At 46.9% G+C, this 12,972-nt stretch overlaps 1 protein-coding gene across 1 annotated transcript; it reads left to right on the plus strand.

Moving 5' to 3' along the window:
- Nucleotides 1–803: 803 nt before the first annotated feature.
- Nucleotides 804–11,664, plus strand: cand2 (cullin-associated and neddylation-dissociated 2 (putative)). Its single transcript, XM_028429504.1, has 24 exons — nt 804–1,014; nt 1,434–1,577; nt 3,043–3,197; nt 3,364–3,493; nt 3,581–3,638; nt 3,734–3,932; nt 4,034–4,139; nt 4,245–4,387; nt 4,469–4,779; nt 5,542–5,683; nt 5,847–5,965; nt 6,144–6,299; nt 6,496–6,717; nt 6,793–6,999; nt 7,172–7,359; nt 8,648–8,813; nt 8,903–9,043; nt 9,120–9,259; nt 9,334–9,509; nt 9,654–9,749; nt 9,873–10,042; nt 10,122–10,286; nt 10,374–10,481; nt 11,315–11,664. Exons 1-24 carry the CDS (start codon nt 947–949, stop codon nt 11,543–11,545), a joined length of 3,741 nt encoding a protein of 1,246 aa, XP_028285305.1. The 5' UTR covers nt 804–946; the 3' UTR covers nt 11,546–11,664.
- Nucleotides 11,665–12,972: the final 1,308 nt, after the last annotated feature.

A 12,972-nucleotide genomic window follows, 5' to 3' on the forward strand; every position in this document is an offset into this window, starting at 1 on the left:
TGTATTTTAGCCATATTTATATTTTATCAGTGAAAAAAATTAAGCAATCCAAGCTAGTCAATTAGAATTCATACGAAAGAATGCTAATACTTCCCTTCAACTTTATCCAAATAAAATGATACTATGCATAAGTGGAAATTTGATCATAGCATTATATGTTTATGCTTAACTTCCGAGATCAGACGAGATCGGGCGTGTTCAGTGTGGCCGTAAGCGACAACAGCGTGTTTGTTTTGAGTATTTATAGACTGATACTAGTGACAAACTGGGTTTATGTGTATTGATAATATATTTTTTTTATTGTTAAGTTGAGGTTGGCTTCATTCATAAAAACAAATCTTTCTATGACTCTGACTCAAGACCCCAGCGATGTAAACACAGCGGCCAAAACAGCCAATCAGTGCGTAGGAAACCGTGGGGTAAAGTATCCAATCAGCAGTCAGTGACAAGCAGTGTGGCTGTCTGATTGGCGAGTGACGGTCATGTGGGTAAGATGACGAATTTCGGCGCGACAAAAAACAACAACAACACAAGAAAACCTGTTTCATAGATGTTTTATGTCGTTTTTTTGGTGTTTTGCCCACATTTGAATGTGTTCGACGAGTGAAGGTGAAGAGTATTTACGTGTTTAGGCTGTAATTTGTGTCTGTGAGCGTAGTGTAGTTTGTAAAACTGTGATAAATGTCCTGAAATGAATCGAAAACTAACAAACGCTGACAATGATTTAGCGATAAGTCCACACAGCGGCGCCAGACGCCTGAAATTTCCCCCCTGCAGGTCTATTTATATCAGGACCGCCGGGTGTCCGGTTCCACCGGCGGTCCTCTCCCCCGCCTGCCTCGCCATGTTGTCGGGTTAAATCTGTTGCCCCACTTTCAGTTCTTATCGCAAATTATCTTTGTTGTTGTTGTTGTTGTTGTTGTGTGTGTGTGTGACAGCTACAAACATGTCGAGTGTGTCCTACCACATCTCCAACCTGTTGGAGAAAATGACTTCAACTGACAAAGACTTCAGGTAAGAGCCAGTCTGACACTTCTCAGTGTAATGACTGGGCCATTTTACCACAGAGGACATTTGTTATTCTACAGAATGAAGAACTCATTTAAAGTGTCAGGTTTTATTAACTGTGTACAGTTTAAAGTACACAAATGTGATGTCTTCACTAAATAACACAAACACAATTACATTTTTGTCACAATGGGGGAAAATTCCTTAATTTAAGATGCTGAAACTCTGACTTTTATTGCTTGAAATGCCCATTAAATGCATACAGTCATTTATTTATTAGTTTTTTTTATAACAATTTAAAGCATATAAACACAATATCACAGATTTTAACTACAGACTCCTGCCTTCTTATTGTCATTATTCAATTAACAGATCATTTGCATGTCTTGGCCTCATATGTTAAATTACAGTGTGTGTGTTTCCAGGTTCATGGCCACAAATGACCTGATGTTGGAGCTGCAGAAGGACAGCATTAAACTGGACGAGGACAGTGAGAGGAAAGTGGTGACCATGCTGCTCAAACTACTGGAAGACAAGAACGGAGAGGTGCAGAACCTGGCTGTGAAATGGTAAATGAGCATGGAGCCTGGTCCAGCTCTGTTTTATTCATATTTTACTGTGCTGACATCTGTGTCCTGTGAGGATTCAGAGGGATTATTGGTCAGTTTGTATCAGAAGAGATACAGCTCTCATTGCGTCAAACTCTCTGAGACACAGAAAGTCAATACATTTTATAGTTCTACTTCAGCACCGTCTGAGAAAAGCATCGTCCACAGCAAACTTCAAATGACCAAGCTGTCAGCCCACTGGGTCCCTAAACTCCTCGGAGCCAAATTCAACACAGGTCAAGGTACAATCTGCCCCTTTCTGAGGTGGATCCTGAGAAGTTTCTGCTGCTTTTTATAACCATGAATGCGACTTCCCCACCACTTCCAGCTAGGGACCAGAAGACCATCCAAACCTACAGGGGCAGACTATGCTGAACTCTGAGACATCTATGAAGGAAAATCAATGAGATTCAGCAAGAGGAGGACCACTGCAGACACAAGTCCATCATCATCCAACATTTACACCCTCAGACTGATACCTGTTCCCCAAGATAAAGGAAGAGCTCAGTGGTCGACATTTGATGATATCTTTGCTGCTGTGGAAACTTTTAGGAGGTCTAAGGCCCCGTTCACACTGGGGAAAAAAATGTGGCTTAAGCAGGATTTGGCTGCATCCAGATCAATCCAGATGTGTTTTTTTTCCGAGTGTGAACACCTCCAATCTGGCTGAATCCAGTTTGATTTCAAGCCGGCTAGATCCACCCTCGAGAGGTGGATCTAGCAGGATTGGCTCAAATGTGGCTCAGGTGTGAACGCAAATGTGGCGAGCGAATCTGGCTAGCCACATTATTAGCCATATTACGAGGCACCACCTAGTGGTTTGGAGAACAGCAAACACGCTGGATGAAGCCGGATTGAACTGTGTGCTAGCCAGATTTGAAAATAGGTCTGAACGCATCCAGTTTAAAGGCTGTCTGGGCTCAATCCTACTCTAGCTGGAATGACTTTCTCCAGTGTGAACGGGGCCTAGCAGGATTGAAATCAAACTGGATTCAGCTGGATTGGAGGTGTTCGTGTTGATGAAGATTCTCAGTCATCCAGGTCATCATACGTAGAGAAGATTGAAGCAAGGCGTCTGGACTTGTGGAGTTTTCTAGAAGACGTTTCGCTGCTCATCCTACCAGCTTCATCAGTTTTAATATGGAGGTTCTAATATGGAGGTGTTCACACTCGGAAAAAAACACATCTGGATTGATCTGGATGCGGCCAAATCCTGCTTAAGCCACATTTTTTCCCCAGTGTGAACGGGGTCTAAGAGTCCAACTTCTCCCATTAAGGGATCCCTCTGCTCCCTCTGCTCCACAGTCAATCACCATTCACATCGTAGTGCTTTATGTAATCCAGGTTTCTTCTGGAATTTCATGCCGTGTGTTTGAATAATTGATATAATGATGAACTGTACAGTGATTGTGCGTTTGATTTGTAGCCTGGCACCTCTGGTGAGTAAGGTGAAGGAGCCACAGGTGGAGGCCATGGTGGACATGCTGTGCTCCAACATGACGTCGGACAAAGAGCAGCTGAGAGACATTTCCAGCATGGGACTGAAGACTGTGATCGCTGAGCTGCCGCTGTCCTCAGCAGGTGAGATATGACCGCTGTCATCTCGGGATGAGACACATTAGACTCAGACAGGCTGCATGTTTGTAAATGTGAGAACACGAGTATCAAACGGGAAAGTCTTTGTTTCCTAGGATTGCCTAGTGTCGCTGTGTTTTATCATTATTGCATTGTCATGGTGTTTTCACAGGTTTGACTCTGACAGCCAGTGTGTGTAGGAAGATCACCTCCCAGCTGATCAGTGCGATGGGAAAACAAGAAGACGTGTCTGTCCAGTTAGAGGCCCTGGACATCCTGTCGGACATGTTGGGAAGAACTGGGTGTGTCCCGGATCAAGATCAACAAATCTCAGTAACACTGAGGATGGCGATGTGTTCATTGACTGTTGTGTTTTTGTTTGCTTGCAGGCTGAGCTGTGCACTGGTCAGTTTTCACAGCTGTCTGCTCACCAGCCTGCTGCCTCAGGTAAGAAGCAGATGTCACACCTCTCACTTAGCTGCAATGTCCAGACGCTCGAAATTTGTTCATTCATTCATTCTTCACTGCTGTTCTCGCACCAGCTTACCAGCCCCAGAATGGCGGTCAGAAAACGCACCATCTTGGCTCTCGGTCACCTGGTGCCCTGCTGTAGCTCCGCCCTCTTCTCGCGGCTGACTGAACACCTGCTGTCTGAGCTGGCCAAGAACCCGCCCACCTCAATGACGAGAACGTACATCCAGTGCATGGCGACTGTCAGCCGGCAAGGCGGCCATCGAGTCGGTGAGATTTGCAGCTGTGTTTATGCTGCGTTCAGTGTCAAGAAAAAAAAATCAGTAACTACTGTAGGTTCTTATAGAACTTTGGTTCATTCCGGTCTGTAGGAGAACATTTAGAGAAGCTGATCCCCATGGTGGTCAAGTTCATCGCTGTGGAGGATGACGAGCTGAGAGAGTACTGTTTCCAGGCTTTTGAAGCCTTTATACGCAGGTACACACACACACACACACACACACACACACACACACACACACACACACACACTCTCACACAGTTACTGTCTCTGTTATGCATTTTTTTCCCACTGTTTGACAGATGTCCAAAAGAGATGTCCCCTCATGTTGCCACGGTTACACAGCTTTGTCTTAAGTTCATGACCTTTGACCCAAATTATAACTACGATGATGGTGAGGAGGAGGAGGAGGACAGCATGGACATAGAGGACGGGCTTGAAGAAGGTGTGTGTGTGTGTGTGTGTGTGATAAATTCGGCCTCTGCGCGTGTGTTCACAGTATAAAGTCACTGCTGTCTCCACACAGAATCGGACGACGAGTACAGCGATGACGACGACATGAGCTGGAAGGTGCGGCGCTCCTCCATCAAGTGTCTGGAAGCGTTGATCAGCACACGCCGCGACCTCCTGCTTTCCTTCTACTCCTCCATCTGCCCTGCCCTGCTGGCCCGCTTCAAGGAGCGCGAGGAGAACGTGAGGGCCGATGTCTTCGCCGCTTTTTCCACATTGCTGAGACAAACACGAGTAGGATCGAGTCACCACGGCCTCATCACGACTGGGTCAGACCCTGGGGCGAGCAGTGAGGAGGATCCGGCTGTCGCCGTGCTGAAGAAACAGGTACTGAAATAGTCTTAAAATCACTGACGTGTTCTGAACGGTTTCAGGAATAAAGAGTTTGTGTGTGTGTGTGTCTGTGTCTGTCTGTGTGTGTGTGTCTGTGTGTGCGTCTGTCTGTCTGTGTGTGTGTGTGTATGTGTCTGTGTGTGTGTCTGTGTGTGCGTGTGTCTGTCTGTGTGTCTGTGTGTGTGTCTGTCTGTGTGTGTGTCTGTGTGTATGTGTCTGTGTGTGTCTGTCTGTCTGTGTGTGTATGTGTGTGTGTGTGTGTGTCTGTCTCTGTGTGTGTGTGTCTGTCTGTCTGTCTGTGTGTGTGTGTGTATGTGTCTGTGTGTGTGTGTGTGTCTGTGTGTGTGTGTGTCTGTCTGTGTGTGTGTGTGTGTGTGTCTGTGTGTGTGTGTGTCTGTGTGTGTGTGTCTGTGTGTGTGTGTCTGTCTGTGTGTATGTGTGTGTGTGTGTGTGTGTGTGTGTGTGTGTGTGTCTGTGTGTGTGTCTGTATGTGCGTGTGTCTGTCTGTGTGTCTGTGTGTGTGTGTCTGTCTGTCTGTCTGTGCGTGTGTCTGTCTGTGTGTGTGTGTCTGTCTGTCTGTCTGTGTGTGTGTGTGTCTGTGTGTGTGTGTCTGTCTGTCTGTCTGTGTGTGTGTCTGTGTGTGTGTCTGTCTGTGTGTGTGTCTGTGTGTGTGTCTGTGTGTGTCTGTCTGTGTGTGTGTGTGTGTGTCTGTGTGTGCGTGTGTCTGTCTGTGTGTGTGTGTGTGTGCGCTCCCAGGTGCCAGTGATCGTGAAGGCGCTCCACAGACAGCTGAAGGAGAAGAGCATCAAATCCCGGCAGGGCTGCTTCTGTCTCCTTACAGAGCTCGCTCATACTGTACCCGGAGCCCTGGAAGAGCACATACCTGCACTAATACCAGGTACACACACACACACACACACACACACACACACACACACACTGACCACAAGTGTAATCCATTAAACAGCCCAGCTTCGTCCTCTCCTATTTTTTCCAACACCCACTTATCTCCATCACTTTCCTCCATCTTTTTTTCTTTTCCTCCATCCTCCTCCTTCCAGGCATTGTCTTCTCTCTGACAGACAAGTCCACCTCCTCCACCATGAGGATCGATGCTCTCTCCTTCTTCCACGTCCTCCTCCTCTCCCACCCTCCTCAGGCCTTTCAGCCACACATGCAGGTTCTTTAAACTGGCTTCGGATTCTTGCAGCGTGACATAAGAACATTGTTTTACTGATGTGTTTAGATCTGCAGTTTTCTGAAGAGGCTTCAGTAAAAAAGTTGAAACCTGACGCATTGTCACATTGTGTCCAAGAAGAAAATGAGCTTTTTTCACCCCTCTGCTGTTTTCCTCACAGGTGCTGCTGCCCCCGGTGGTGGCGTGTGTTGAGGACAGCTTCTATAAGATCACCTCGGAGGCTCTGCTGGTCACTCAGCAGCTGATCAGAGTGATGAGGCCGCAGGGACAGGCAGCCACAGCTGGAGGCTTTGACCCCAAACCGTTTGTCAGGGAGGTACAGTGACTCAGATCGTACTCCGTACTGTCCTCTTCGTCAGCCTCAGCCAAGGCTGCACTAAAATTTAGTGAAACAGGGTGTTGAATCTGCAGTTTTTATACAGTGGGATCAATAATTACTGATCGAAAATTTGTAACATTTGGCCTAAATATGATGATTTATTTTGTTGTTGTTGTAATTTTCTTCATTTAAGGTGTTTTCAGTAGTAATCAAAAGGCTAAAGGCCACAGACATCGACCAGGAAGTGAAAGAGAGGGCTATTTCCTGTATGGGTCACATGGTATGTAACCTTGGCGACCATCTTGGGGCAGAGCTGCAGGGAGTGTTGGCGATCTTTCTGGAGAGATTAAAGAATGAGATCACCAGACTGACAGCAGTCAGGACCATCATGCTCATCTCTGCGTCTCCGTTAAAGGTCCAGTACTGCACTTATATAATCCATGTTTTTATTTGGCTTTTATTTTGAAAAGCCTTCTCTCTTCCTCTGCAGATTGACCTGTCATCCATCCTACTGGAGGCTCTGTCTGTGCTCGGATCTTTCCTCCGTAAGAACCAACGAGCTCTGAAGCTTGGCACGCTGGCGTGTCTCACCTCGTTGGTCACACATCACGCTGCCAGCACCAAACCCGCCGCTCTGGAGCCCGTGCTGAGCGAGCTCCCTGCCCTGGTGGATGAGAGTGACATGCATGTATCACAGGTACTCCACTGGTACAGTGATAAAAAGTCAAAGTGTGACAAAAACCTGCTGGTGAACAGATGAACTACAACACCCAGAATGCACTGGGCTGATTGAAAGTAAAGAGTGTTCAGACTACACCAACATCCTACTCAGACAACAGCATCCAAACTGTCGTTGTGACTCTGTTTAGGTGTCCATCACCTTGATGACCTGCATGGCCAAAGCCTGCCCATCCTCTCTGGCTAAGATCAGCTCCTCTGTGCTTCCGGGCGTCTTCAGACTCGTCCATTCTCCACTGCTGCAGGGCGGCGCTCTGGCAGCCATACTGGACTTCCTACAGGCGCTGGTGCAGTCCAAAACATCCAACCTGGGCTACAGGTACGACAGTCTGTCTGAGTTTCTTCAATCATCCGGTGTAATTTGAAACAGTGGATAAATATCTTCACAACCTCTACAGACAAAGTTTGTTTTAGCTGTAGGAAGCTCGCACATCAGCCAAACGCTCTCTGAATTCTTGTCATGTGACTGCTGGTCACATATGTGCCAATCATGGCTTCCTAGTTCTGCAGAGTGCAGAGTGTTTTGTTTTTACAAAATCTTGTTAGTGAAACTTTTAATTTGAAAGGTGTAGATTAGAATGTTTGTGATGAAAATGTGTTCGAGGACAATCAGAAAATTGATACTCGGGTGATTCCTCCTGTGAATGAACAGTGTATGTGGAACCTGTCGGTGGGTTTTGGGGTTCCGAGGGTTAATCTTTGTGCTGGGAAAGCTGTTTTGAGAATAATTGCTATTTGTAATGTTTTCGTTGACCCACAAAGGTTTTTACTGCTGATATGAATCTGGCAGTTTTAAGCTTACACATAATCTTTTCTTTTTGCCAACGCTTTTAAAAAAAGCACTAATAAACTCAGTGTTTCCCCGAGGCTGGTAAACAACCGTTATCTCATCAAGTGAGAAGAAAACCTTCCAAAACCCACAGTGCTTACATTCCACCAGCTGATTAGCAGCCATTATATTATATTATAAGACACTGAACTGAAGCTTGATCAGAGATTGTGTCACCGGTCCAGATTAACTCACGTCTCCAGTGTGTGTACGTCGGTCTGAGTCACAGTAATAAGGAGGCGATTACGGTCTTCATGGGGAACTCCACAGATTTCATGGATAAAGATCAGCTCATTAGTCACACGGAGTAACAGTGAGTATGCTAAAAGTGTGGTGTAATGCCTTCTGTGGCTCTCGCACTAATTAGCCCTCTCTGATAACATGAAGGGGTGTACGTGAGCAGCAGTAATGGTTGCTGTGTGACAAAATGATCAGTCTGCTGTAACACTTCATGCACCTGTGTGGTTGACCTGCACAGCCAGAGGCATTACATCCTCTCCTCTCCTCTCCTCTCCTCTCCTCTCCTCTCCTCTCCTCTCCTCTCCTCTCCTCTCCTCTCCTCCTCTCCTCTCCCTCTCCTCTCCTCTCCTCTCCTCCTCTCCCTCTCCTCTCCTCTCCTCTCCTCTCCTCTCCTCTCCTCTCCTCTCCTCTCCTCTCCTCTCCTCTCCTCTCCTCCTCTCCTCCTCTCCCTCTCCCTCTCCTCTCCTCTCCTCTCCTCTCCTCTCCTCTCCTCTCCTCTCCTCTCCTCTCCTCTCCTCTCCTCTCCTCTCCTCTGCAGTCAGCTGCTGAAGTCTCTCACTGAGCCCTTCCACAGCTCTCAGTCCTCTGTCGACGGCAGCATCATCCACAGACAGTCCTACCACTCCGTCGCTCGCTGTGTGGCCGCTCTATCTTCGGCTTCTCCCAAAGACACTCCAGGCACTGTGGCTGGCCTCATACAGGAGGTGTGTGTGTGTGTGTGTGTGCTCCTTCACACACTGTACAGCATGATTTACATTAGTGATGAGTGTCACTACGAGCCTCTGCTCCTCAGGTGAAGAAGGCTGGCTCTCCAGAGTCTGCTCGTGTCCTGGCTCTGCTGTGTCTGGGGGAGGTGGGGAGGAGTGGCAGTCTGGGAGGGAGTAAGGAGGTGCAGGGAGTCATCCTGGAGGCCTTCTCCTCCACTAGTGAGGAGGTAAGATGGTGAGATTGTAGAAGAAAGTCCCCTTTCTGCTGCTGACGGTTTTAATCGCCTTGTTGGTTGATTTCAGGTGAAGACAGCGGCTTCCTGTGCTTTAGGCAGCATGGCGGTCGGCAGCTTGAACGACTACCTGCCTTTCCTGCTGAAGGAGATCTCAGCCCAGCCGCGGAGACAGTACCTGCTCCTGCACTCCCTCAAAGAAGTCATCAGGTGGGCCATCAGTGGTGTGAATACAGCTTTATTGATGTCACATCAACTGATGCACGTCTTCTCTTTCTGTGTAGTGCCTGTCCCGCCTCTAGTCTCTCGCCCCATGTGGAGTCTATCTGGGCCTTGTTGTTTCAGAACTGTGAGTGTCAGGAAGAGGGGACGAGGAACCTGGTGGCTGAATGTTTGGGAAAACTGACCTTAGTGAACCCTGCACAGTTTCTGCCCCGACTGAAACAACAGCTTAAAGCTGGTATGCTGTGCAAAGAGTGTTTTTAATTTTAGCTTCAGCATCTGCAGCACAGTTAAAACTGTTTCACATGTCAGTTTTTTTTAAATCCAGTTTAATCCAGATCTAATCTGTTAAGAAGAATATAACACGCTTGCTTCTTGACAGGTTCTCCTCTGGCTCGCAGCACAGTGGTGACGGCTATCAAGTTCACCATCATCGACCAGCCTGCTCCCATAGACTCACTGCTGAAGGGCTGCATAGGTGAGCCTCCCTGTCAGGAACAAAAACAGTTCAGCTCTCCTTTGTGAACAGGTCCAAGGATCAGGATCCAAAAGCCGCAGCTCCTGTCTTTTCTTCAGCAGTGATGTCATGTCTGTGTGACAGGTGACTTCCTGAAGACGCTGCAGGACGAGGACATCAACGTGCGACGCGTTGGTTTGGTGATGTTTAACTCGGCAGCTCATAACAAACCCTCTCTGATCCGCGGTCTCCTGGGAGCTGTGCTGCCTCATCTCTACAGGGAGACGCAGGTCAGGAAGGACCTCATCAGAGAGGTGGGTCTGCCGGCTGAGGGGGGTGGTTATGTTGACCTGCTCTGAGCAGACGAGTCATCCTGTTCGTGTCCGGCTGCAGGTGGAGATGGGGCCGTTCAAACACACTGTGGACGATGGCCTGGATGTGCGTAAAGCAGCGTTTGAGTGTATGTACACACTGCTGGACAGCTGCCTGGAGGGGCTGGATGTCCTGCAGTTCCTGGATCATGTGGAGGAAGGACTCCAAGACCACTATGATATCAGAGTGGGTAGAAAATATGCAACAGACATAAGCCTGTGTGACGTTTTGTGTCTCTTATCTTGTGCCCCACATTGCGTGTGTGTGCTGTAGATGCTGACCTTCCTGATGTTGGCCAGACTGGTCTCTTTGTGTCCTGCTGCTGTTCTTCAGAGACTGGACCGGCTGGTGGAACCACTGAAAGCAACCTGCACCACTAAAGTACGAAAACACAGACACACACAAACACACAAACACAAAACATGACTCAGCAGACAGGATTAAAAACAGATGAAACCTTGTGTAAACTCCGGGATGAAAAACTCAAGCTCGGCTAAAAGCCAGGTTTATCAGCTGAGCTGGTCTATGTGAAGTGTTAGGATGTGATGTCAGTTGTCACTGATGCCTGCTCTGCTCTGCTCGGCTGCTCTTCCTGCCTCAGACAGACCATTTACATGCACGGAAAGAACTTTGCACCGCTGTTATAGCTGCTTGTTGCCACAAGGAGGCACCAACACTGTGTGTGGAAGATAATCCTTCACGATGAGATATGCACACAGACCATACATCTGCTTTTAGGCTTTTTTAAGTTTTCCAAGCGGCTCTGACTGATATAATGTTTTTAGCATTTTGACTGTGACGTGTCATGCAGCTCTGTTATTAACTCGGCCTCAGTGTGAACAGCACTGCACACCCTGAGGATAAACGTTTGAGTTCAGTTTTGGGCTCAGGTTTGGATCCATGAAAACGTTCCAGTGTAAAGATTCTGATAATATTATGGGCTGGCTGCTGATAACAGGAATTTTTAGGCTTGCGACATCAGTGCGTGTGCTGTTATTTAAGTGAAGGTGGTGGTGTGTGTGGGTAAAACTGTGCAGGAAGTAAGCTCAAGGTTTTTCTACTTATATGGATGCCTCAGAGTGGCGTCATCTTACATGAATCAACAAGTGTATTTATAACTTCATGAGAACAACAAAGATATTTATCCACTTGAAGAACCTGCAGCCCGGCTCACAGTGATAGACCGAGTCTCCGTCCCCTCCCTCCCACTGCAGGTGAAGGCCGGGTCTGTCAAGCAGGAGTTTGAAAAGCAGGAGGAGCTGCGGCGCTCTGCCATGCGCGCCGTCGCCGCCCTGCTGGCCGTGCCCGAGGTGGAGAGGAGCCCCACCATGGCCGACTTCGCCAATCAGATCCGATCCAACGCTGACATGGCGTCCATCTACCAGAGTGTCCAGGGAGGGGAGGGTGGAGGCATGGGACCTGCTGAGAGCATGGACACGAGTTAGACGAAGGAGACGTCCACTTATGTTTTTTTATAGGCCAGATTTAAATATACGACTTTAATGTGTGTTTAATGTGTGTTTGAATTCAGCTCACATGAAATAAAGCTGCAGTCTGGACGGTTTCTGAGGGCGGCTGGTGGGATTTATTTCTAACCAGCTGGCAGACATCTTGTCTGTTGCTCAGGAAGGACCTTTATGTTTTTAAATGTTCAGCAGATCGAGCCACACAGATGGAACACTGATGCAGCCCTGTACTTTAACAGTAGTTTGAATCACATTACATGTCACCACATGTTTTAAATTGAATGCAAATAAATAGATGCCACAATAAAAGACAGAACCACAACAACAACAATGAAGGTCGATATGATTTCATACAGATTTATTACAAATAGAACAACATTATGTGTGAAGTATGAGAGTAAACATTCAATGTGACGTTTGGAAGCTGAGAGAAGTTTTAAACAAAGAAAAGACAACGTGAAATGTTCAAATATCCTAAAAAAAAGTCTTTTATCGTTGAAATGTTTCATGCATTTAATAAATATTAAGACAGGAAATGTGGCAGGAAGGCAATCAAAGGCCCCAACCGAACTACAACCAGGATGTGGTCGCCGACACACTCACATCCTGTAAATTGTGCACACGCGCCACACAGGAGAGAAGGCTGAGGTGCAGCAGATAGATGACGGCATCGTCCACATCCACCCCCACAATGATCAGGACATGTCGAACTACTTCACAAACAAAGTAGGGGATCATCATGTTCAACAGCAAGCAGCCCAAACTACCATATCAACGACAGGAATATAACATATATGGGCTAGTGTTTTAATGCTTTGTCTTTTTTATTATTCCTTACACACACATATAATAGTTTATTTCAATAATTCCTTAATAAAAACACAACTCTTGTAACCAGTCCATCAGCTCTAACATAAATTACAGGTGTGATTTAAAACTACTAAAACTTCAAAATAAAACTAGTCTAATCTTGTGTTTACAGTCTATAATCTGCCTGTTCCGGGTTCATCCATGTTTTTCTGCTGCTCACAGCTCATCTCTCTGGTCTGGGCGGAGAAAGAGCGACAACTAGCTCGCTCATTGGTCAGGAGTTGTGTTAGTTAACAGAGTGACAGGTGAGTTGACCAATCATAATTAAGTGTTTCAAAGCCCGGGAGTCTTTGGCCGAGGAGCTGAGTCATCATGGCCGCCTGCGGTTCACGCATATCTACGATGGACGTGGACGTTGGCTAGCTGGATATTATCGCGTTTTGCTCGAAGGAAATTACAGAATTAGAAGACTTTAACATTATGAAAGGGGAAAACTATGACAAAAGTGGATAATAGTGAAATTATAGCTAGCCTATTCAGAAAGTTAGCTTAAGTTGTTTAGTTAGCTAGTCTGTTAGCATTAAGGCTACGCAACA

Source organism: Parambassis ranga, chromosome 18 (assembly GCF_900634625.1).
Source record: "Parambassis ranga chromosome 18, fParRan2.1, whole genome shotgun sequence".
Lineage (NCBI taxonomy): Eukaryota > Metazoa > Chordata > Actinopteri > Ambassidae > Parambassis > Parambassis ranga.

Coding starts and splice junctions, on each gene's coding strand:
- cand2 (XM_028429504.1), top strand. CDS start 947: ATGTCGAGTGTGTCCTACCACATCTCCAACCTGTTGGAGAAAATGACT. Junction 6,300..6,495: donor CCAAACCGTTTGTCAGGGAG/GTACAGTGACTC, acceptor TCTTCATTTAAG/GTGTTTTCAGTAGTAATCAA. Junction 7,000..7,171: donor GTGACATGCATGTATCACAG/GTACTCCACTGG, acceptor GACTCTGTTTAG/GTGTCCATCACCTTGATGAC.